Here is a 24,294-nt window from a genome sequence, read left to right as displayed (position 1 = left end):
TGAATCCTCTGCAGTGTATCCACTGTCACCTTGCCTTCAGTGAGTGGGCAAGTTAACCACTCTTTCTAACCCTGGTTGCAGCCCACTTATGCCTAGTGACTAAGCATGGGCCAACTCTATGCTAGCTTCCTCAGGTAAGCACCGTGCCAGTTTCTGAGCTGTGGCCTCTTCATCAGTATTCTGCTGTGGCTGTCTTCCCTCCTGCTGGGCTGGCCAGTTAGGAACTCAACATGGGGACAGTGATTGTGAGGGAACAAGGTTGGGGTGAGAAGTAAGGAGTCCATTGTCACAGAATCAATAGCTTGCTCATCATTCTCAGATAGTAGGACAAAGATGTGATATGATGAGAATTGAGAAGCAGCATAAGGCAACAAGATGACATTGTTCTCAATGCTCTCGGTAATGTTGGTTGCCATGAGTTCTGTCACAAACAGCCCCATGAAGCTGAGAGCCATCTCTTCCTTCGGGTTCAGGAGGTGCAGACATCCTTGTCCCCTCCCTGTTCTGCTTCCTTCAAGTTTGCAGTTGTGCAGACCTTTTGAGTGATGTGCCTCCCATAGCTAAATAGCTGGAGATGTGGAAATACTGACAGGTGGCACAATTGGTAGGTGTGAGTGAGTGACTGGAAATTAATCATGAATCTTGAGTGTTAGAGTAAGCTGCTGGATATAGTGCATTGATCAGCTTGAGGGCCTGGCCATCTCCTCCCATCTCAATCGGAGGGTGGCAGGGTTGTCTTATGAGGACAGATTGGGACTGTGCTCCCTAAAGATGTGATGAATGAGCAGTGATCTCATTAAAACTTAGAAAAGGCAAGGGTAGAAATAGATACAATTCACCCTGCCTGGTGAATCTCAAGCCAGGAGACATGATTTCAGGATTAGGGGTAGGCTATTTAAGACAGATAAGCTGGAATTTCTTCACTCAAGACTGTGGTGAAATTCTGTAGCCTAGAGGGCTGTAGTAGCTCAATCACTGAATATGTTGAAGACAAATCGATATATTGCTGGAAACTAATGATGATATTAAGCTATGTGGAGATAATGTGGGTAAGAGATCTTGCGGTAGATAATCAGCCATGAATAGTGGAACAGGTGAGATGGGCTGAATGGTCTACCCCTGTTCCTATTTTCCTATTATGCGGCCTACAACAACATGAACCAGCCCTCCTGCCATGGGCCGAGCTCGCCAGCAGCACTGAGGAAAGAGCGATGCTAAAATCGGAAAACATGCTTGAAATATTCAAACAGGGCGGATGGACAAATGTTGTTTTGTGCCCAGCTAGATCAGAATGGGCACAAACATGCTATGAACTGATTCTGATGAAAGGTCGCAGACCTGAAACATTCAACTGAAACATTTTTCTCTCTCCACAGAGGCTGCCAGACTTAACAAGTGTTTATAGCATTTCATACTTTTATCACATCATTCATGAATAACATAGGATGAGCTGAGGAGAGGGATGGCCTAGTGGTATTATCATCTAGACTGTTAATTCAGAAAATCAGCTAATGTTCTGGTGGACATGGGTTCGAATCCCACCACAGCAGATGGTGGAATTTGAACTCAATTTTAAAAATCTGGAATTAAGAGTCTCCTGATGATAATGAAACCATTGTCAGAAAAACCCCTCTGGCTGACTGATGTTCTTTAGGGAATGAAATCCGCTGTCCTTACCCAGTCTGGCCTACATGTGACTCCACAGCCAATGTGATCAACTGTCAGCTGCCCTCTGAAATGGTCCAGCAAGCCAACTCAGTTCAAGGGCAACTAGGGATGGGCAATAAATGCTGGCCTAGCCACAGCGATACCCGTGTCCCACAAATTAAAAAAAAGTTGACCAAGATCTAGGAGTCTTGCTAAATTCAATGTTCAGCATGTCAAATCAATGCAGAACAGCAATTAACAGAACGTCAAACTACGTAACTAAAATATAGAATAGAAGCCAGCATCATAGTTGTGCAGTGCATTGGTTATTTCCATCCTTGAGGAATGTGTCCTGTTTTAGTTATTGATAAACACAGGAGTCATTCGTACACAGGAAACAGCGCAGGGAAGAACTTCTCCTTAATGTCAGTGTGGCAAAGGACATTGTGATAATTTCAGCAAGTAAAGAAGGCATCTGAGACATGATCTTATAAATCAGGTATACAGAGTAGTAATTAATTTGAAAATATAATCTGGCATGCTACCTTAATCTGTGGAACAGAATAAAGGGACATAGATTCAAACTGTGTCCTAAAGCTACCTTTGACCAAAATGATCAACATAAAAGTTGAATGCTGGGTAATTGTAGGATAGTTCTAGAAGGCTGAATGATTGTTAGCATCCTTAATTAATTTGGTGATTACTTAAATCAGACCTCAATGTACTTGCATCAAGTTCACTTAGACATAGTTAATTAACAACAACAACAACAATATTTTGTGTCCTTCATGCAATAAAATTGTCCTCAGATATTTCACAGGAGCATTTTAAACAAACTATGACACCAAACTATATAAGGAGATATTGGTTGGGATTTAACTGGTTGAACAGGGGTCTTGCCCAGCTGGAGGATCCCTATTAGTTCTGTAGTGGAGGCCTGATGGAATTAATTGTTCTTCAGGCACATAAGTGGCCACTGTAGGGTTGTCTCCTGGATTCTGGACCTCAATGGCAGAAGTCTGCCTGCCGAGAGCTTCTGGACAAGGAAACCAGCAGCTCCTCATTCCTGTCAGTGCCCTCAGAAGTGGTGGCAGCTGCCAGCAACACACCCATCAAATGCCCAGATCCCCAGGTCAGAGGTGAGCGAGGCAGGTTGGGGGTCCTGCCAGCAGAGTCAATGTGGTGGGATCGGAAATGAGGACAAGGGGTGGCTTTCCCTGAGTCACCAATGCACTGGACTCAGTTGATGGGTCTCAGTTAATGGGTCTCAGTTGATTCATTAATGAGCCTAATTAGAGTCACTGCCACAGTTTAGAATTCTGAAACTGATAGAGTTTCTTGCATGATCAAGTAGGCCTGGCCCACCATGCTTCCTGCTGTAACAGGCAGGATTAAGTTGTGCCTAAAAAGTCAGATAACCACAAGCTTGGTCAAAGAGGTAGGTTTTATAGAGTGTCTTTAAAGTGGAAACACAGTTGGAAAGGCACAGAGAAAAAGGGAGGGAATTCCAAAATTTATGGCCTAAGCAACTGAACATGTGGCTATCAATCATGGCACAATTAGAATTGATGCTCAAAATGCCAGAATTAGATGACTGTCGATATCTCTTGGATTGTACGAGACTACAGAGCTGGGAAGGGGCAAAACTATTGAGGAATTGGAAAACAATATAAATTGTAAAATCAAGATATTGCTTGACTGGGAGCCTATAAAAGTCAACAAACACAGGGGTGATAAGTGAAAGGACTTGGTGTGAGTTAAGACATAGGGAACAGAGTTTTGGATAACCTCAATTTTACAGAGAGTAGAATATGTGAGGCCAAGTAGAGGTGCACTGGAATAGTCAAGTCTGGTAACAAAGACACGAATGAGGTTTTCAGCAGATGAGAAGAGATAGGGTAATGTTACAGAGGTGATAATAAATAGTCTGAATGGTATTTTCCACGTTGCACCTCACCTAATAGGTGCACATAATGCTGGTTAAACATTCAGCTTTATTTTTTTGTTCAAATTATCAGTGTACAATTCCAAATTTATGACTATTTATTTTAAGTATTATTAGTTAGTGAGAGAACTTGTGGATAAAGTACATGTGAAAAAGAACTAAAGAAACTCTATGTTAAGGTCACTTTTCATTTTAACCTGACTTCTTTCTTCTTAAATATTCAAAGTAGTGCACGAAATAACCACAGTAAATATCTGAAAGAAAAGAATATAGATTCAATAACATAAAACTCAATTCAATTATTAAACATAGCTGCAAATATTTAGCATTTATAATGTACAGATATGTTTAAAATTGAGCTTTCTTTTGGAATCAATTGAAGCTCTGTAATCCTTTTTATCAGGAGTCATGACACTAAGTCTATATAATAAGCTCATAACACTATAACTGGTGTATCAGAATTACTGGAATCCTTCAAAACAAGTCGCATCGTTTAATTAACTCTATGTATCACACTATATAATAATCTATCTGCAGCTTCTCACTGGCTCAATCAAGCAAATTGATCGTTCTAGTTCACTTAAAATAGATCTGCAAAGAAATCCATACAAAAGTAGCCCCCTGAAAGGTTACAGTTTCAATCAAGCACACTGTTGAATTCACTTCCAGTTATCATGTTATCAATGGGGCCCCATTGAAAATTTAACCATCTGTGCAACATTAATAAGATAAACACATGAAAATGTTAATTGTCTAAAGCAATGAACATTGATCATTACATTGTCTTTATGGTATTTCATATTCTTAGACAACCATTTACTTCCAAAGGTCTATTTTGGTCTTTTGAACTGACTCATTAATTTTCATTCTTGCCTTCAGTTTGATTTCTTCCCTTGGATTTTGCTTCCCTTTTCTTCATCTTATAGTTGATTCTAATTACAGTGGTGTGACCTTTATGTCAGTACTTCAGGAGTGCTACACTAAGAGATGCTGACAGTCAGATGAGGCATCAAACCAAGGCTTGATGTGCCTTTACAATGGATGTAAAAGTAAAGGCACTAAAGAATGACAAACTTCCAGGACCAGGTGGTTTCCATTCCCAGGATTATAAAGGCGAGAACATTACAGATACCTTAACTATAAATCTCCCAAAATTCTCTTGATTCAAGAACTGTTCCTTTATACTGGAAAATTGTGCAGGTCACTGTAATGTTTAGGAAAGATAAGAGAAGGCACTATGCCAAGCTTCATTCAATGCGGTGATGGTACCATAGGACTGGAAGATTACAAACGTAGCTCCTGTGTTCAAAAAGGAGCTGAGGGATAATCCCAGGAAATGGAGGTCAGTCAGCTGTACTAAGACAACAGCTATGCTTGATAGATATTAAAAATCTGGCTTGGGTATATAAGGACAATTTCCAAAGTTTGTAGATGACATTAAACTTGGAAATAGTTAGGGGACATAGACAAACTGGTGAAATGGGTACATTGCTGAAATTTAATGCAGACAACTATGATGTGAAATATGGTAGGAAGAGGAAACATAAACATTGTATAATTTTAAATGGTTTACAGGAACAGGGACACCTGGGATGCATGTACATTACTGTTTGAAGGCAACAGGATAAGTTGAAATATATGAAATTATTAATAGCAACATTGAGAGAAAGGAAGGAAGTTATGCAAAATCTTTAAGACTATTTATGCTTCAGTATTGTTTTCAACACTTGGCAGCACACTTTAGGAAGGATGTCAAGGGCTTGGGAGGGAGGGGTGTTGAAAATGGTGCAGAGGGAATTTATTCGAATATTACCAGGGATGGGATACTTTTAAGTGTAGAGACTGGAGAAAAGGCAGAGTAATTTTAATGGGGGATGTTTTCATAAACATACTAATAATTGAGTGTCCATTGTAGTTATCTGCAGCAAAATGCTCTAGAGCTGATGAGCGCATGCCATATTAGGTCTCATCATGAATAATGAACCAGATTTAGTCAAGACTGAATGATTTGTGAACATTCATATAATAGCAAATATAATTTGATCAAGTTCAATGTAATGGTTTGGAAAGTAGAAACTTGAAACAGCTTGGAATATTCTAGGTTTATGTGATGCTGACTTCAATGGAAGAGGATGATGAGATCATCTGTGTCAGAGGTTGCAAACAGATTGAAAAGGAGAAGTGGGAATAGTTTGACTTTGTCACAATCAACGTAAGGTATTATTTGCAACTTGTGAAGGATATCAAAATCAACACAAATGTCTTACAACTACGTTAGGCAGAGAAGAGCCAGGAACAATGTGGGTCTCTTAAAAACAGTTATATTGCCAAAGGAAATGGTAGCCATGCTGTGTAATAATTTTTCATCCACACTTAGTAGAGGGAAAGGTCAGAATGCCAGTCATCCCAAGAAAACCAATATTGAATCAGGATCAATGCTCATCAAATTGAACATAAGCAAAGTAGAGAAGAAAGTAAAGGCACTAAAGAATGACAAACTTCCAGGACCAGGTGGTTTCCATCCCAGGATTATAAAGGTGAGAACATTACAGATGCCTTAACTATAAATCTCCCAAAATTCTCTTGATTCAGGAACTATTCCTTTATATTGGAAAATTGTGCAGGTCACTGTGCTGTTTAGGAAAGATAAGAGAAGGAAACCAGGGAATTATAGTTAGTCTCATGTATTTTGTTTTATTAGGAAATTACTAGAATCTATAATTAACAGTAGGGGAAGCTTTGAAATGTTTCAGCTGATTAGAGAGAGCCAGTATGCATTTGCAAAAGCAAAATATTGCAGATGCTGCAATCTGAAACAAGAACAGAAAAGGCTGGAAAATCTCAGCAGGTCTGACAGCTAATGAAGGATCATCTAGACTCAAACTGGCTCTGTTCTCTTGCCATAGGAATTGTCAGTCCTGCTGAGATTTTCCAGCTTTTTCTGTTTTTGTTTTAGATTCCAACATCTGCAGTATTTTGCTTTTATGCAGATATGGATGAGTGTTATTGCTGTTGCCCTTCAGAGGGCAGCTGATAAAATCCTCATAAGCCACTGTTACTTCAAGTTAAAATTCATGGAACTAATTGCAAATTTTAATTTGATTAAGAAATTAATTGAGTGGCAGGAGACAGAACAAAAGGCTAACATTAGGTAATCTAATTGGTAGGATGTGAACAATGGTGGTTAGCACTGCTTCCTCACAGCACCAGGGACGCAGGTTCAATTTCTGGCTTTAGGTCACCATCTGTGTGGAATTTGCACATTCTCCCCATATCTGTGTGGGTTTCCTCCCACAGTCCAAAGACGTGTGGGTTAGGTGAACTGGTCATGCCAAGTTCTCCTGCAGTGTACCCGAACAGGCACCTGAGTGTGGCGACTAGGGGATTATCACGGTAACTTAATTGCAGTGTTAATGTAAGACCACTTGTGACTAATAAATAAAACTTTGGTGTTTTACAAGGATATGTGTCAGGGCCACAGTTGTTCAATGTATTTACTAACAATTAGGTTGATGGGATAAGAGTGTTGCATATTCACATTTGATGATCCAAAGATGGGCAGCCATTATAAACAGGCTCATTTTGTCCATGAGACTTACCTCTTGTTTATGTTGAACCAATAAACACCCAACTTTCCCTGCTGGATGCCATGTTAGTCAATATTATAAATGGGTCTCTTTCTTCTCCGTTGTATCTACTGTCATCATCTGTTTCCCCCAAGAAAAAAGAACTCTTCATCCCAGCAACCTACAAACTAGTGTTCTTTCTCCAACCTTTGTTTCCTCACCAAAATCCATTCCCTTCTTTCTCAGAATTTCATGTTTATATCTCTCCAGTCAGGTTCCCTTCCATGTCACGGTACCAAATTGATTCTTACCAAAGTCACAAATAACACATGTGACTGCAACAAAAGTAAACTATTCATCCATCTGTTACTCGACTTGCTTTCTACCATTGACACAGATGACCACACCATCTTCCTCCAATGCCTACCCACTATTGTTTAGCTGAGTGGACACCTGGCTCTATTCTTATCTAACTAATCATACCCAGAGAATCACTATTGATGGCTTATCTTCCATTTCCACACAGTTATCTCTGGAGTCCCTCAAGAATCTATCCTCGTCCGCCCTCTTATTTCTCATCTACATACTACACAGTGATGTCATCTGAAAATGTGTTAGGTTCCATATGTACGCTGTTGATTCCCAGCTTTTCCTCTCTCAACACCTCCACTGTTTCTAAATTGTCAGATTGTTTTTCTGACATCTAATAGTGGACAGACAAAAATTTCCTCCAATAAACTGCAAAGGATGAAGACATTGGCCCATAACGTCCTGGCTCTTCAGCATTAGATTTGGTGAATTCCTCAGATGTGCTGGGGAATCCCTCTGAGGTTACCTGAAAATCATTCAGAAGTGCTAACTTCTTGGCAATTGAGCTGTGCTGAGAACCATCTGACAAAGTGATTTAAATCACTAACTTCAGGTGGTTTTGTCAGTGTTATTCTTATAGTCACCCTGAAGAAATAAAACCATTTGCCACTTCTGACTTCAGCATTATTATTGTAAAATGCCCTGAGTCTCACATGGGAGACCCCTCCCATGGTTCGGAACCCCAGCCTCCAACTGATTAAAATCAACCCTTGGGTATTCCCAACCCCCCTGACTTTTTCCCCATTGGATAGCCCCACCCCAAACCCCAACCACAGCCTTCCCAATCCATGGGACTGAGTCTGTCCCCCAAGACCTGACCCTTCTCCTCTCTCCCATCTCCACCCTCCCTCCGACCTGTCCAGACGCCCCTCAACATGCACTCTCCCTCTGCCCTCCCAAACTTCCTGACCTAACCCGACTTAACACCCCCTCACACCCCTCTGCCCACCCTGACCTGACGTGAATCTCCTCTGACCAGCCAAATCCCATCTACGTACCTGGACACAGACTTCCCCCTGGTATGACAATTTCACTGAGCCCTTCAAACTTGCCTCCTTTTTGGCAACCACAGCAGTAAGTAAGAGGGTGTGGCCTCCCTGTTTGCCGGTGTTGGGCTCCACTGGGGCCTTCAGAGACTCTGGGCGAATTTTACCCTTCTGTCCACCGTGGGAATTGGAGTGGGTGAGGGGCGGATCATGGAACAGTTCATTGACCTCAAGTGGTATTTTCCAGTTTTGGGGAGAGCGAGGCTGGAAAATTCCGCCCTCTCTCAGTGAAGGTCCCAAGCAGCTACTGTTAGCAGAGGTTTCAACAAAGTTTCACAAAGTAGGTCAGTGCACTCTTATAATTCCCGGGGGCCATCACTTTCCAATACTGGTTGGAATGAAGACCCACTGTCTTCATTCTCCGTCAAAGGCTCTGCAACCAGGCAGCTGTTGGAGACTGAATCAAACTTGTTGCAATCTCAGTATGATATTTGACCTCAAGGTGAACTCTCAACCACTATGTGCCCTGCCTATTTTCACCTCTGTAACGTTGCTCATTTGGCCCTTGCCTCAGCCCTTCTGCTGCTGAAACCCTCATCCATACCTTTATTACAGAAGGACCCGACACTCCTAATGCACTCCTACCTGGCCTCCCACTTCATAAGCTTGAGACCATCCAGAGTGTAGGAACCAAAGACACCGATAGGAGGTTCTGCTGATAGAGATGAGGAGCTGGGTCTAAAGTAAAACCACCACAGGTAACAACCTTGCTGCCAGAGCCAAGTATAAATTGCATAAGGACAAACAGATTAGAAGGTTAAATACTATCCAAAAGAGTGATGTGGGGTACAGGGGGGTTTGCTTTATGGTTCATTGATATTAGTACTGAGGAATGAAGGACAGCGTCCACAGAAATTGGGTTGGTACCAGTGTTCAAATAACTAGGGCAGCAGACCGAATTTTGAACTAATGAAGGATTTGGGTAAAAATAACCAGAATGGCAGAAAGCTTAAAGATAATAAGACATTAGTAGCTGAGGTGACATCAAGGAAAAATGGAAAAGGTTAAAATAAACGTTAACCTGAATGTGCAAAGCAGCTACTATAAAGTATGCACATTAATAGTGCACAGGGAAATGTATAGTTTGATCTAATAGTCTTTATGGAATGTCAGCCAGAGTATAAACCAGGAGGAGCATGTGACAAGCCTACTAAAGTAATCATGGGGACTTTAAGTCTAGGCAAACCAAATTAGCAGTGATAATGTGGAGGACAGGTTCATGGAACGTATACAATACAGCTTCCTGGGTCAGCATGTTAAGGAATTTTATATCTAGTATTGTAGAATGAAAAAAGATAAAATAAGTATCTTGCAATTAAGGGCAACCACAGAAGAGTAATCACAGCATGAGAGCACATTGCACAAATTGAAAATGATGACTTAAGTCAGAAACTAGGGTCTTAAATCTGAACAAAGCAAACTATGTAGGTATGAGCAGCAAGTTGGCTCCAGTATGCAAGTTTCATCAAAAGATACAATGGTGGATGAGCAATTGTCAATATTTAAATAATTAATTCATGATTTTCAATATAAATACTTTCCCTCAAGGAAACAAATACTGCAGGAAAAGTGATCCATCTTGGGTATCAAAAGGATTTAGGAGGAAGTTTACAATGTTGCCAAAAAGAGCAATAAGCTGAGGAGTGGGAGGATTTTAGAATTCAGCAACAGATATCCAAGAAACTGAGAGAGATTATGAAAGCAAACTAGCAACAGGCACTTTAAAAAGCAGGAAAAGTTTCTACAGCAATGTGAAAAGGAAGAGATTAAAGGCACACTGGCCTCCATCCTATCACAGACTTCCCTTTTGTTGCCCCCCGACCCTTTACCTCCTCTGGACTGGCTTAAACTAGGTACAAAAAAACACTTTTCCAGTTCTACCAAATGATTATCAATGTGAAATATTAACTCTGGCACATATTTTTGCAGAGTTGTAGAGAGTCTACAGACCTTTAAAATGATGACAAGCAGGACTCGCATGTGGAATTCCCCATTTATGACAGATCCTATCTTTGTGGCAGGGGAAAGGGGATAAATGTGATTTAAACATGAGGGAAACCTGAACATAGCAGGGCCATTTGAATTCAGTGCTGAGTTTAAAAAGGCCATGTTTTTACTGTGGCCAACCTGTGTGGAGGCACAAATTATCTGAATAGAGGTAAATGTCCTTGAAGGGCATGTAAAGTCTGTAGAACTGTCACAATGTAAACATATTTAAATACCCACCCCTTTAAAAATAATGGAGATTGCATGTTTCATTGAGAGTTAAAGAAACTTATAGCTCGATTCTCGCATCCCGACACATGACACATCAGGATGGAAGATGCGTGTGTTGGCCATTTTGCGGGATTCGCACATGCATTCCTTATCCATGCATGTCTCCTACAACCAGAGGGCAGGTGCAATTGGGACTGTGCTGGAAATCGGCAGGAAGGCAAGTACGTGAGTTAAATCTATTTTGAATGTCATTATCGGATAGGGCACAGAATTCTCTAGGCATCTCCTATCCCACCAGAAGTATTCCACTTGTGGGGAACTACGGGAGACCCCGCCAGTGTGAAGAGGAGGCAACTGGGGCCCTCCAGGGTCTCAGGCAGTGGGGTTGCCTGCTGGGCATGGGCACCCTGGCAGAACCAGCCTGTGGCAGTTGGGGCTGAAGGAAGGCCAGTGATCAGGATAGGCTTTGGGGGGGGGGGGGGGGGGGGGGTGCGGTGTCGTCACTGCTAAGGGGGCTGGAGCTTGCGGTGCTCTAGGACTTGGGGTGGAGTAAGTTGTGGGCGTTTGGAGAGACAGCACAGAGGGTCATGGGTTGGCCAGCGCACTGCAGTCTGGCAGTTCAAGGCCACTGTGCATGTTCAGAAGCCCAGAACTGTTAGATTCCGGCATGAATAGGCTTCCCCAAGCTTTTAACGATATTCACAATTGTGATCTCTGTAACGCACGGAGTGTGGGAGATTCAAATCTGAACTCCCACTGAAAGAAACAATCATGATTTACATCGTTCTTATCGCCAAGTCAGTATTTGTTCTCGCAATTACTACAGCTGTTCAGTGACATTTCTACAAGGGCAATCTTCATATCATTATGAATGCTTGGCTGCTTTCCAGGGGTTCTAAGTTCACAATTTGAGTGACAGATAAGAGGTTTTTAAAGGGTTAGCTGTCTATGATGTGGGGTTATGAATTGTTTTTATTAGAGATCATTGTCACTGGACATTTAAAAATTTTCAATGGGCTTTTATGGTTAGGAATGTTTTAATATATTGAAGGGTAATAAATATTTAGACCTTTATTTTATTCTATCACAACATGGCTCCTGAGATCGGCCCATGGTGGGTAAGGGGCCGTGGGTTAGCACAAAGCTGGAATGGGAAAATGGAGGTTGCATGAGGAGTGGGTGGGAGAGTGAATTTTAGCCCTTCTAGCCTCATCCCATCAATGAAACAACTGGGACAAAATACCAGAAAACTGAGGCATATGGCTGACCATGTGGCAACTTCAATCTGTGTCACGAGTGACAGATCCAACACTAACCTGCAACTATTCACAATCTCTACCCATGTCCCCCCCCAACCCAGAATGAAAACTATCCCATTTGGGGATTTCTCCCAAGTTGGGAGTTGTAAGCCAAGGAATTCCCACTTTAGGAATGAGAATTTGAGCCCCTGTTTCTCTCTCATCAATTGCTGCCTGACCTTCAGAGTACTTTCTGCCTTTATTTTAGATTTCTAGCACATACAGTATTTCACTTTTATAAAAATGGAATGAAGTCTATAACAATTGTGTGATTTACTTGGCACATTGTCACCCAAGTTGATGCAATTCAAAATTATTCCCCACTCCCCTTTCCTGAATTCAGATCCAGATTTAAAATTTTCTTGATTCAGAAGTCTTCTTCATCTCTTGCTCAACGTCGGCCAGTGTCTGATTCATAACATCAGCTGCAACACTGCTGGATGTTGGTACAAATGAAGAGTCATCTGTCATGATGCGTTCAGACTCCTGATGAATGATGCGGTGGGCAACAAGGAGATGCCTGCTTTGGAACTGTTTTACTGGTGAGAGAAAGGAAGAAAATTATTCTAGCCACGTCTGCTTAAATTCTAAAGCAGAATTAGAGATATTTATAAAACTGTGCAACCCTTCTTCTGTAAGTGGATTTAAAAAGATGTTTTAATTGAGATAATGCTCTCCTCTACTAGCATTTATGAATGCTTACCCTTCACAAAGAAAGCAATTGCTTTTACCTACACTACTCACCCCTCAAAGCCTTCAAATGACAACTAATGTTAAATAGTGAAAATTAAAAATCTTTCCCAGTGTTTCATTTTACACCATTTCTATAGGAATTACTAATAGATGTGCTAAGAAGTTGAGGAATGATATCAGTTTGCAAAATACAGAAAACAAAAATGCATGTGGCTTCAGCAGTTGGATCAACTCACAGAAGAATAATGTGGGGTCCTTAGAAATTAACCTACATCCTACCTTCACATTTGGTTCATCATTTTCAAAAATTGTGATAATAAACCTAAATATAATAGGGGCTACTTTTAAAAAAGAGAGTGGTGAGAAATAAAAATGTAAAAAACCTCAGGGAAATCTAAAGGGTGGTGAGGATTGCCGCGTGGAACAATCAAATACTTTTCCAGCACTGCGCCCAGATGGATACTGCCAGGTTGCCTGAGGCAGTGCCAAGGGGTGAGGCTCAAGGGAGTGGAGCATGAAGGAGGGGAGGTCATGTGGGGGATGCTGGGCAAGGGGTTAATGGGGGGGGTTGTGGGGGTGGGGGGGGTGGTGTGGGTGGGTGGGGTGGGGGGGGGTGGGGTGGGGGTGGGGGGGGGTGGGGGGAGTGGGGTGGGGGTGGGTGGGGGGAGTGGGGTGGGGGTGGGTGGGGGGAGTGGGGTGGGGTGGGGTGGGGGGGGTGGGGTGGGGGGGGGGGGAGTGGGGTGGGGGGGGGTGGGGGGGTGGTTGGGGGGGTGGGGTTCATGAAGGGGGTAAGGGGGGGGTGCGGTTCATGAAGGGGGACCCTTTGGTAGGGCCCTGATGCCAGCAATCTATGTTGAGTGCTTTGGGGTCCCAATGTCTGCAGCAGGAGGGACTGGGGACTTCAAATTTCACCTTGCCTCTGGGCCGTCCTTTTAAAAAAAACCAGTGCAAAACTTGCCTTTTTCCTTAAAGAAAGTGACTGGGAAGATTGCTATCTGATAGTACTGGATATGCTAGCACGAATCACACCAGTTTTCTCATAGCCATCATTTTTTGGGAAAATTCTGTCCAATATTTTTAATTCTCTATCCACACACTGGAATATTTCTTACCTCTGTCCCTCATTATTATTTTGTGCGCTTCTGGAATTAGGAAGCTGTGAACCAATTCTGAAACAATCTCTTGCGATTGTAAATGGGTCCGGCTAATAAGGAAACGAAGATCAGATTACTATTTAACAGAATAAGTCACTATAGGAGCAGAACACAGATCTATAGTTCCAGTTTTTGGACATTTTAAGTGATGTGCATCATGCCAATATTGGTCAAGACATTAACATGCATACAGTGTGTATCTGCTGTGCGTATTTAGAGTAAGCAACTCCATGATTTCAGTGAGCATGTAACACTGATTTGATGTCACACTACCACTTGGGAGTTCAACATCCCAGCTAATGCCCAGTCTTAATCATGCACAGCTGAATATCTGTTCAAGAATAAGAAGGAACTCCTATCTCTCCCTCTGTTCCTTCAGATACCATACCTAAAAAGGACATTACTGACCACAGACTTCCATGATTGGTCCATGATCATGTTTGGCAAGGTACTGCATTGGTTTGTCATTACCTTCTGCAGATGACTGACCAGGAAACTCTCCTGTTCTTGCTGCCTGTATTAGATGTATCAGAAGGATTTACACATTGAAAATTAATCGTTTGACCATATTGTGACACACCTTCCATGGCAAAGTCCTGGAGTGGAACTCGAAGCTTCTGGCCCAGATGTAGGGATACTACCACTGCACTTCAAGACCCCCAGACCCCCACCAACACAATTTAAGACTCACCAATTAGTTGCTGATAGATTTCTACTGGCAGTTGCTACTTTTGAAGATTTATGTGATTTTCAGGATGGTTTAAAGTTGCTAAAGACTAAAAAATGTCTAATGTACATTGTCCTGACTCCAATCCTTCTGCACCAAGCAGTTATTCCCTGCCATGGATGCAGCAATAGGCATTTTTCTTAGAATACAGCTTGAACAAAGAAATATACAGCACAGGAACAGGCCCTTCAGCCCTCCAAGTCTGTGCCGATCATGATGCCCTAACCAAACTTAAAAAAACCTTCTGCCCTTACTCTGTCCATATCTCTCTATTCCCTCCCTATTCATATACCCATCCAGATGCTTCTTAAATGTTGCTAATGTGCTGCTTCCATCACAGTCCCTGGCAGGGCGTTCTAGGCACCCACCACTCTGTGTGAAAAACTTGCCCCGCACATCTTTAAACTTTTTCTTTCTCACCTTGAACCTGTGCCCCCTTGTAATTGAGGCATTCACCCTAGGAAAAAGCCTCTGACTATCCATCTATCTATGCCTTTCATAATTTTATAGACCTCTATCAAGTCTCCGTCTTTCCAGCGGAAAAAAATTCCACTTTGTTCAACCTCTCCTCATAATCAACACATTTAAGACCAAGCAACGCCCTTAAGACCAGGCAACATCCTGGTGAACCTTCTTTGCACTCTCTCTAAAGCGTCCACGTCCGTCTGGTAGTGTGGTGACCACAACTGCACGTGATACTCCAAATACAGCCTAACCAAGGTTTTATAAAGCTGCAACATGATTTCCCAACTCTTGTACTCAATGCCCTGGCTGATGAAGGCAGGCATACCATATGCTTTCTTAACAAATTTGTCCTTGGACTGGGAGAATAAGAGGAAATGATGCAGAGCAGGGAGAGTTGAGAGACGAGGAATTGGGGTGGGGCACAGAACAGCTCTTAGCAGATGGCCATAATACAGCATTCAGGGAAAAATCCTCCAATTTGAATCTCAGAGAGGGATACTGTGTCACATGTCTGCACTGCAGTAAGATCATTCTCACTGGAATCAGCCACTGTTGCAGCCACACTTACAGCTGCAGAGCAGGGGAAGTTCTGCATTGCCAGCGGCTGTGGTCATCAACTACACGTTGGGCTCCTTCAAAGCTGGAGACGGAATATTTGCAACATCTTACAGTTTGAAGGCATCCCTGCAGTGTGCCACTGACTGTATGCATATTGCTTTGCATATACTTAATGCCTCTGCAGTCTATATTAATATTCTATTCCTAGGAGCCTGGTGCTGCAAAAGATGAAATGCATTTGTATCTGATTTACCATAATATATTCCTCATATAACTGCAAGGTGATGATAGAAAACAAAGATTAGAAATAAATATTATTTTTCAGATTACCAGAATCTGAGTAATGGTGTGCTTAGGATTTGTGCTGGTATCTACTGCTTTTCATCAATGTTTTGGATATAGATACAAGAGGAACAGTATTAAAATCTTCTAATGAAGCCAAATTAGAAGACATAGCGAAATGTCAGGAAGAAAATAGATGATTGCAGATGGTCATTGATAGGACTGAGCAAATGCAATTCTATGCAGACGAAGGGGATTAATTTGAGAAAAAGAATGCAAACTGTATCCTAAATGATAAATTTGTTAATGAACTAGTAGAAGAGAGATTTCTGTGCTGACACATTTTTAAAGATGACAATGTGGTTAGAAAATGTGAAAAGGCAAATATTCTGATTCAACTTTGGAGGGTGTGGAGAGTCTGCAGAAGGATCTAGATAGGCTGGGCGAATGGGCCAGGAAATGGCAAATGGAATTTAATGTTGGCAAGTGTGAGGTGGTCCACTTTGGTAGGAAGAATGGTAGGAAGGACTATTACTTACGGGGTGAAAAACTGCAGCAGGCGACGGTGCAGAGGGACCTCGGGGTCCTTGTGCATGAGTCGCAAAAACCCAGTTTGCAGGTGCAGCAGGTGGTCAGGAAGGCGAATGGGATGCTGGCCTTCATAGCAAGGGGGATTGAATATAAAAGTAGGGAGGTCTTGCTGCAGCTGTATAGGGCATTGGTGAGGCCGCAGCTGGAGTACTGTGTGCAGTTTTGGGCGCCGCACCTGCGCAAAGATATTTTGGCCTTGGAGGGAGTGCAGAGGAGGTTTACTAGGCTGATACCGGAGTTGAGGGGGTTGAGCTATGAGGAGAGGCTGAATAAACTAGGCTTGTACTCGTTAGAGTTTAGAAGAATGAGGGGAGATCTCATTGAGACGTATAAGATGATGAATGGGATGGACAGGATAGAGGTGGAGAGACTCTTCCCGCTCAAAAAAGACAGTAGGACTAGGGGGCACAGCCTCAAGATAAAAGGGGGGCGGTTTAGAACGGAGTTGAGGAGGAACTTCTTCACTCAAAGGGTGGTGAATCTCTGGAATTCTCTGCCCGTTGAAGTGGTGGAGGCTGCCTCGCTAAATATTTTTAAGACGCGGGTTGATGGGTTTTTGATAAGAGAGGGGATTAAGGGTTATGGGGAGAAAGCGGGAAAGTGGAACTGAGCCACGACAGATCAGCCATGATCTTATTGAATGGCGGGGCAGGCTCGAAGGGCCAGATGGCCTACTCCTGCTCCTATTTCTTATGTTCTTATAATAAAATTCACCGCTGACCAAATTTAAGTACATAAGTAAATAAAAGCCACATACTGCTGTTCAATTTCATAGGCAATATCATTGATTTCATCAGCCATTTTAGAGATCTCTTGGCGTGCTTGATCCTCTGCTGTATCTTCCACAGACTTCAACACGATGTCCTCCAAATAAGAGTCCACTGTGGTCTGGTGTACCTTAACAACCTGTACCAGACAAGGATAACAGAAAATCACCTGAGAGCGAACAAATGGTTATGTTGATAATTTCCTTATGGGATTCTAACCATCACCAAATTTGGCAGTAAACTTCTAGGCCAGAAAATTAGGCTCTATAGCACCACTGGTGCTGGGGTGTGGAAGCCTTCAGGTCAGCAACTGGCACAATTGATGCTTTTGCATAGTGCACAATGCTGGGAAGGGTGCTAGCATGAATATGCTGGGAACATCAGGAGCATCACTAAAGTGTGACATCAGTTAGCCATTCCAACTGATTTGATACACTGTGCAAATCCAGAAAATACCTGTGCCAATTACTTACAGCTGAAAGGAACCTCACCCTCCCATCCATTATTGCTATTTAAGAGGCTAGCAATCCAACTTTCAGGTGTGGTGTTATTAACTTAGTTCAGCTACTGTAAAGCCTGTGAAAATACTGCATTTTTTTTGGTGAGGTTGTGTTGAATTAGTGCGTCCATACGAGAGGATTTGGTCACATGTCCAAACTAAGTCAGCATTAGGTTTGGGAGCTACAGTTGCAATGCCTCTGTGTCAATGAAGACCAGTGAAATCTCACGGTAAACACAAGATCTAACATAGATAAGGAGACCGACTGCTGATTACTATCTGCCACCCTCCGTCAGCTGATGAGTTTGTACTCCTCCATGTTGAATACTAATTGGAAGAACCACCAAATGTGAGAGGACGTAGAATGTTCTCCAGATAAATAACTTATCAAGAGTGGCTTAGTAGCACTATAACTGACAGAACTGATAGAGTCCCCAAGGACATATCTGCCAGCCATCTGTTTCTTTCTAGCCTGATAATCTTTATTATGTAGACACCATAATGGGTCATTAATAATAACTTATAATTAATAATTCATGAATTAATACTCATTTTGTTGTAAAGTCCTGTCATTTGCAACTTTCTTGTTCGTGTATTCATTTACTTTGCATCACCCGAGTAATTGTTTGCTTATCCACATTCTCTTTGTCCTCCCTCCTCTTTCCCTGAGGAGATGGCAGCCGTGACAGAGCAGAGACCTTGACAAGTTTTAATGGAAAGAAAGTGTTGAAGTTTTTGGAAGCAAATTCCTTCCGTAAGTCCTGAGTCTGGACACTGAATTCTCATTTTTAAGCACGTTTCCAACAGGGTTGAAAAGCAATGCCTGGAGTGGTTGCAGCTGAAGTTCAAACTGAATGGAGAGATTAACATGGAAATATCTGAATCTCTGAGGCCAGAGCTACAATAAGGACTCTGTTCAATTTTGAAACATTTGTTGCTTGTGTTTGTCAGCTTTGAGGTGATTTGTGTTTTTCTTAAATGAGGATTGTCTCTTTTTAAAATTTTCACTACACGTCTTGTATTGTTTGGAGGTTCCTCCCTTCTGTTGTATAAGGTACTGTACCATAATTTGTTGCAGAGTAATTGCACAAACCAATGACACCCTCACATTGCTGGAACCTGTCTAACTAATTCCCATTGAAAAACATCTTCAGCATTCATGATGTTACCATTTGCAAGATTCAGTAACCCCTGCAAACCTAATGCAATACAACTTTACATTGCAAGTATCTAACCTGTTTGAAAATTTCATCTTCCTCCCTCCTACGTCTCTCCTCTACTTGACGTAAGCCACTTTCTTCTGCCTCTCTGATCCGCCGGCGACGCTCGGCTATCATAACCATTGCATGGATGCGTCGTTCCTCCTGCAGCCGGAGCAGCTCCTTATTCAGGAAGTCAAACATGTCTGCAAGTACACGACCTTCAATGTGAGAGAGATAATCTTCCATTGTAGAATGCTGCAGCAAGACAAAAATAAATTGCACTAATTGTTAAAGTTTGTAATGGTCTGTTGCAAAAACAATCATTGGTAAAGATTAATAATCTAGTCTAACAGACACTTAACTTATTCTGCATTATGTTCTTTTTTCTCGTTTAAATGTCAATGACATTCTGAAGTATTATATCTGCCTACAACTTTATTTCATAATGTATAATAGAAGCACCTGAAACAGAGTGGCCTGGAAATTCAGTGATACAGCACCCAATTTATAGATGTAAAATTGGCACAGAAACATTCAACATCGTAGGTGGTGTGTGCGCATTTCCGATGTAGAATACATGATTTAGGCATCACAAGGGAAATTCAAGTCCCGAATGAAACAGGTGTGAGACACTTTTGATTCACAAATAAAGCACCATTTGATGCTTCCTTTAACACGGTGGCTTGCCCTGAATGTTGCTGGCACTGGGTTGACTGTATTCAGGAAAACAAATCCGATGGTCTAATTGGTAGCCTTAAAGGGGGAACTGAAGGCCACAAAAAGAAATATGAGCTTTTAGAAAAATATTTATCAGAATGTGGAGCTCTATTATTTCCAATCTTATTTCACAGGCTATATAAGAACATAAGAAATAGGAGCAGGAGTAGGCCATCCAGCCCTTTGAGCCTGCCCCGCCATTCAATAAGATCATAGCTGATCTGAAGTGGATCAGTTCCACTTTCCCGCCCTCTCCCCATAACCCTTAATTCCCTTGTCTGTCAAAAACCTATCTACCCGTGACTTAAATATATTTAGCGAGGCAGCCTCCACCACTTCAACAGGCAGAGAATTCCAGAGATTCACCACCCTTTGAGTGAAGAAGTTTCTCCTCAACTCCGATCTAAATTGCCCCCCTCACCCCCCCCCGCTTATCTTGAGGCTGTGCCCTCTAGTTCTGCTATCCTTTCTAAGCGGGAAGAATCTCTCTACCTCTACCCTATCCATCCCCTTCAATATCTTATACGTCGCTATAAGATCCCCCCTCATCTTTCTAAACTCCAACGAGTACAGACCCAGTCTATTTAGTCTCTCTTCATAGTCCAACCCCCTCATCTCCGGTATCAGCCTAGTGAACCTCCTCTGCACTCCCTCCAAGGCCAATATATCCTTCCTCAAGTGCAGCAACCAAAACTGCACACAGTACTCCAGCTGCGGCCTCACCAGTACCCTGTACAGTTGCAGCAAGACCTCCCTACTTTTATATTCTATCCCCCTCGCTGTAAAGGCCAACATTCCATTAGCTTTCTTGATCACCTGCTGCACCTGCAGACTGGGTTTTTGTGACTCGTACACAAGGACCCCGAGGTCCCTCTGCACCGTAGCATGCTGCAGCTTTTCGCCTTTTAAATAGTAATCCCTCCTACTATTATTTCCGCCAAAGTGGATAACCTCACACTTGCCAACATTATACTCCATCTGCCAAGTCCTCGCCCACTCACTTAGCCTATCCAGATCCCTCTGCAGCCTTTCCACACCCTCCACGCAATTTGCTTTTCCACTCATCTTCGTGTCATCAGCAAATTTCGTCACCCTACACTAGCCCCCTCCTCCAGATCGTCTATATAAATGGTAAATAGCTGAGGCCCCAGCACCGATCCCTGCAGCACTCCACTAGTCACCAACTGCCAATCAGAACAGCACCCATTGATACCAACTCTCTGCTTCCTATTAGACAGCCAATCCTCTATCCATGCTTACACCTTACCCTCAACTCCGTGCACCCTAACCTTCTGTAGCAACCTTTTATGAGGCACCTTATCAAACGCCTTTTGGAAATCTAAAAACGCCACATCCACCGGTTCCCCTCTGTCTACCGCATTAGTCACATCCTCATAGAAATCCAATAAATTTGTCAAACACGACTTCCCCTTAACAAATCCATGCTGCGTCTGCTCTATCAAACCATTCTTTTCTAAGTGCCTCGCTATTTCTTCTTTGATGACGGATTCAAGTATTTTTCCAACTACAGACGTTAAACTAATTCCCTGCCTTTTGTCTGCTACCTTTTTTAAACAGCGGCGTAACATTAGCCGTTTTCCAATCTTCTGGCACTTGCCCAGAATCCAGCGAATTTTGGTAAATAATTACTAAGGCATCCACTATCACCTCTGCCATTTCTTTTAGAACCCTATTTATATAGGGTTCTTTTAGAACCCTATATAAATACTCGCATTGTATAAATCAGTAGGCCATTCATATTACATGACATTTATCACAATCATAAATTACAAAGAAAGCATAACATCCCACTGGAATTGATTTCCATTAAACATTACAAATCTTGTTGGGTTACCTTTTGCTGCTTTAGATTTTGTTCATGTTGCAAGGCTAATATGGACTGCATTTCTGCTTGCTTCAGTAGTTGTCTGTCCTCTTGGAGTGCATGAGTTGTACGGAGTTCCTGGATCAGCTCTATGCGCTTTTCCTTGCCTTCAAACATCTGCAAGATTATGGATTGCATTATCGTTGTCTCATAACTCCAAGTTTACCATCAGTGCTTTTCATTTTACCAAACTATTCCCACGTCAACATTCCAACTTCAAATTGGATGAGTCATATAAGTTTATAGCTTAGAAACAGGCTCTTAGGCCCAACTTGTCCACGCTGCCTTTTTTTTAAAACCACTAAGCGTTTATCCCTCTATACCTATGTAAATGTCTAAATGCTTTTTATAAGACAAAATCATACCCTCATCTACCACTACCTCTAGCAGCTTGTTCCAGACACTCACCGCCCTCTGTGAAAAAATTGCCCTTCTGGACCCTTTTCTGTCTCCCCGCTTCTCACCTTAAACCTATGCCCGCTAGTTTTAGACTCCCCTACCTTTGGGAAAATATGTCGACTGTTTAACTGATCTGTGCCCCTCATTGTTTTATAGATCTCTATAAGATCATCCCTAAGGGTCCTACGCTCCAGGGAAAAAAGTGTTCCAGTCTGTCTAACCTCTCCTTTTAACTCAAACCATCAAGTCCCAGTAGCATCCTAGTCAATCTTTTCTGTACATTTTCTAATTTAATAGCCAGACTGTGCAGTCAGGCAAACTGCCAGCATTGATATACTTTGTTGTCAGAAAGCACAATTTAACTGAAGCAACCTGTATGTCCTTCCCACCTGTAGGCAATGTGTTACTATTGCAGAACTTTATCAAACAGTGAGAACTGACAAAATCATATCGCCTTGCACAAACAAGTGAAGAGGGCACTCAGTAGCACCTGGTTAACTCAATGTTTTTACAATTATGCAGCACTTCTTTAAATCTTTTCCCTGCCTAGCTGACACTCTAACAATAAGACTAAGAAAATAAATATTTTTATTAAGAGTTACCATCTCACTGAGGATGCTTTACGCCAATCCACATCCAACAACCTGCTTTGAAAAATGCTGCTCACATTTTGAATTTGTATTAAATGGTAGCACAACAGCTGAGACAATCCACAACATTCTAAATTAAACAACCCATAATATTCTAAAAGAAAAAGTCAATTTCTCCGGTCTCCCAATGTTAACAGGTGAATCCTTTTTTTAGAAAATCCAGGATCTGGATCTGCATCGTCAACAAAAACTAGGCAATTCTTCTTTGGATATGCCCTAACTATATACCAAGTTTCATTGAAATGGTTACATTAGTTTTTGAAATATATTGTTTACAGACAAACAGTCAAACAGAGACAAAAACATAAACTCTGCTTCCTTCAGTGGTGAACATATGACATACTACCCTTCCACTCAGCCATCATAGATTCAAATTCTCCTAGAGTACACAATGCCCTACTTTACCACTTTGATTCTAAGTGCTGGGTGGACTTGAAACTGGGATTGTTTCAGATCTGACTTTTAGATCCATTCTCATGCCCCCCATATGCACTCCACCTGCTAAAATATCAGCAATTCCCAATTGCGCTGCAAAAGCCTATGGACAGGGTTAACACACCTAAAATCCTGCAGCTCTGATCGGCGGCTCCAACTGTGCATGCACAGAGAAGAATGCTAGAATGCAGCTCCCCTGTCACACCGCCCCCGGGCCGGATAATGCCTCCCCCAGTCCCCTCAGACATTGCCTCACCCCTACAACATTACTGACTTCCTTAACCCCCAACCCATCCACAACTCAGGCCAAACACAACTTCCTTCCCCCCACCGATCTCAGGCAGAGTGGCAATGGACCCCTCTTCCCCCCACCACTGATCTCAGGCAGAGTGGCAGCGGACCCCCCTTCCCCCTCACTGATCACAAGCAGAGTGACAGCAATCACACCACCCCTTCCCCCCACCCTCACTCCACGCCCAATGATCTCAAGCAGAGAGCCATCAGATTCTCGGCACTTACCTCATCACTAGCTGGAGCGTGTAAATCAGACTTTTGTTGAGCATGCCTGTTTCGCACTGAATCTGGATAGGGAACACGGTAGTAAAGTGGGAAGTGCCGGTAAGGTTGAGCGTGCAGCTCATTAAGTCAATTTAAATGCATGCATTTAAATAGCATCACACCCGTTTTGGGTGTGGCCCCAATTGCAGCCATTTTCAGGTCTTGGTAAAGGGGGAATGGCACGGAGGCGGAGGCGGATCACACTACTTGCCTCACACCTGACTTTACCAAGTTTTTGTGCCCTTGATGGCAAAATCAGGCCCTAGATGTCATAATCTATAAAGATTTTATAAGAACATACCATATTCTGAACAGTCCTTCCTCTTATTAATTTCTGCAGGTAAACAATAGCCAAATATTCCTCCTCTTCTCCCTTAAATAGAGAAATTAGAACAGATATCGAGTGAAGGTACTGCCCATTATATGAAATCTTTCACTTCACACGCACATTGCGTTTAAGAAGCAGCTTTGGATATAGTCCTAATGTTTAAAATATGATACTGAATGGAATTATATAAAGTCTTATGAATTAAAACATAATATCATTGAATATTTGACAAAATTCTGCAGACTTGTAGAACAGAAGGAGGAATAATGCATTGGAAACCTACTATACACAGAGGA

At 42.2% G+C, this 24,294-nt stretch overlaps 1 protein-coding gene across 1 annotated transcript in view; it reads right to left on the bottom strand.

Moving 5' to 3' along the window:
• Positions 1 to 11,865: 11,865 nt before the first annotated feature.
• Positions 11,866 to 24,294, bottom strand: part of cfap91 (cilia and flagella associated protein 91) — a 69,342-nt gene continuing 56,913 nt past the window's right edge. The window contains exons 12-17 of the mRNA XM_080203443.1: positions 23,972 to 24,043; positions 21,599 to 21,745; positions 19,060 to 19,281; positions 17,316 to 17,464; positions 13,894 to 13,985; positions 11,866 to 12,627 (exon numbers count right to left, since the gene is read on the bottom strand). Of these exons, the coding sequence (XP_080059569.1) occupies positions 12,440 to 12,627; positions 13,894 to 13,985; positions 17,316 to 17,464; positions 19,060 to 19,281; positions 21,599 to 21,745; positions 23,972 to 24,043 (870 nt within the window). The 3' untranslated portion in view covers positions 11,866 to 12,439. The remainder of the gene's footprint in view (positions 12,628 to 13,893; positions 13,986 to 17,315; positions 17,465 to 19,059; positions 19,282 to 21,598; positions 21,746 to 23,971; positions 24,044 to 24,294) is intronic.

This window comes from Carcharhinus amblyrhynchos, chromosome 15 (genome assembly GCF_965287045.1).
Source record: "Carcharhinus amblyrhynchos chromosome 15, sCarAmb.v2.hapA, whole genome shotgun sequence".
Taxonomy (NCBI): domain Eukaryota; kingdom Metazoa; phylum Chordata; class Chondrichthyes; order Carcharhiniformes; family Carcharhinidae; genus Carcharhinus; species Carcharhinus amblyrhynchos.
The sequence above is the reverse complement of the archived record's forward strand: the minus strand, read 5'-3'. Positions and strand labels throughout refer to the sequence as shown.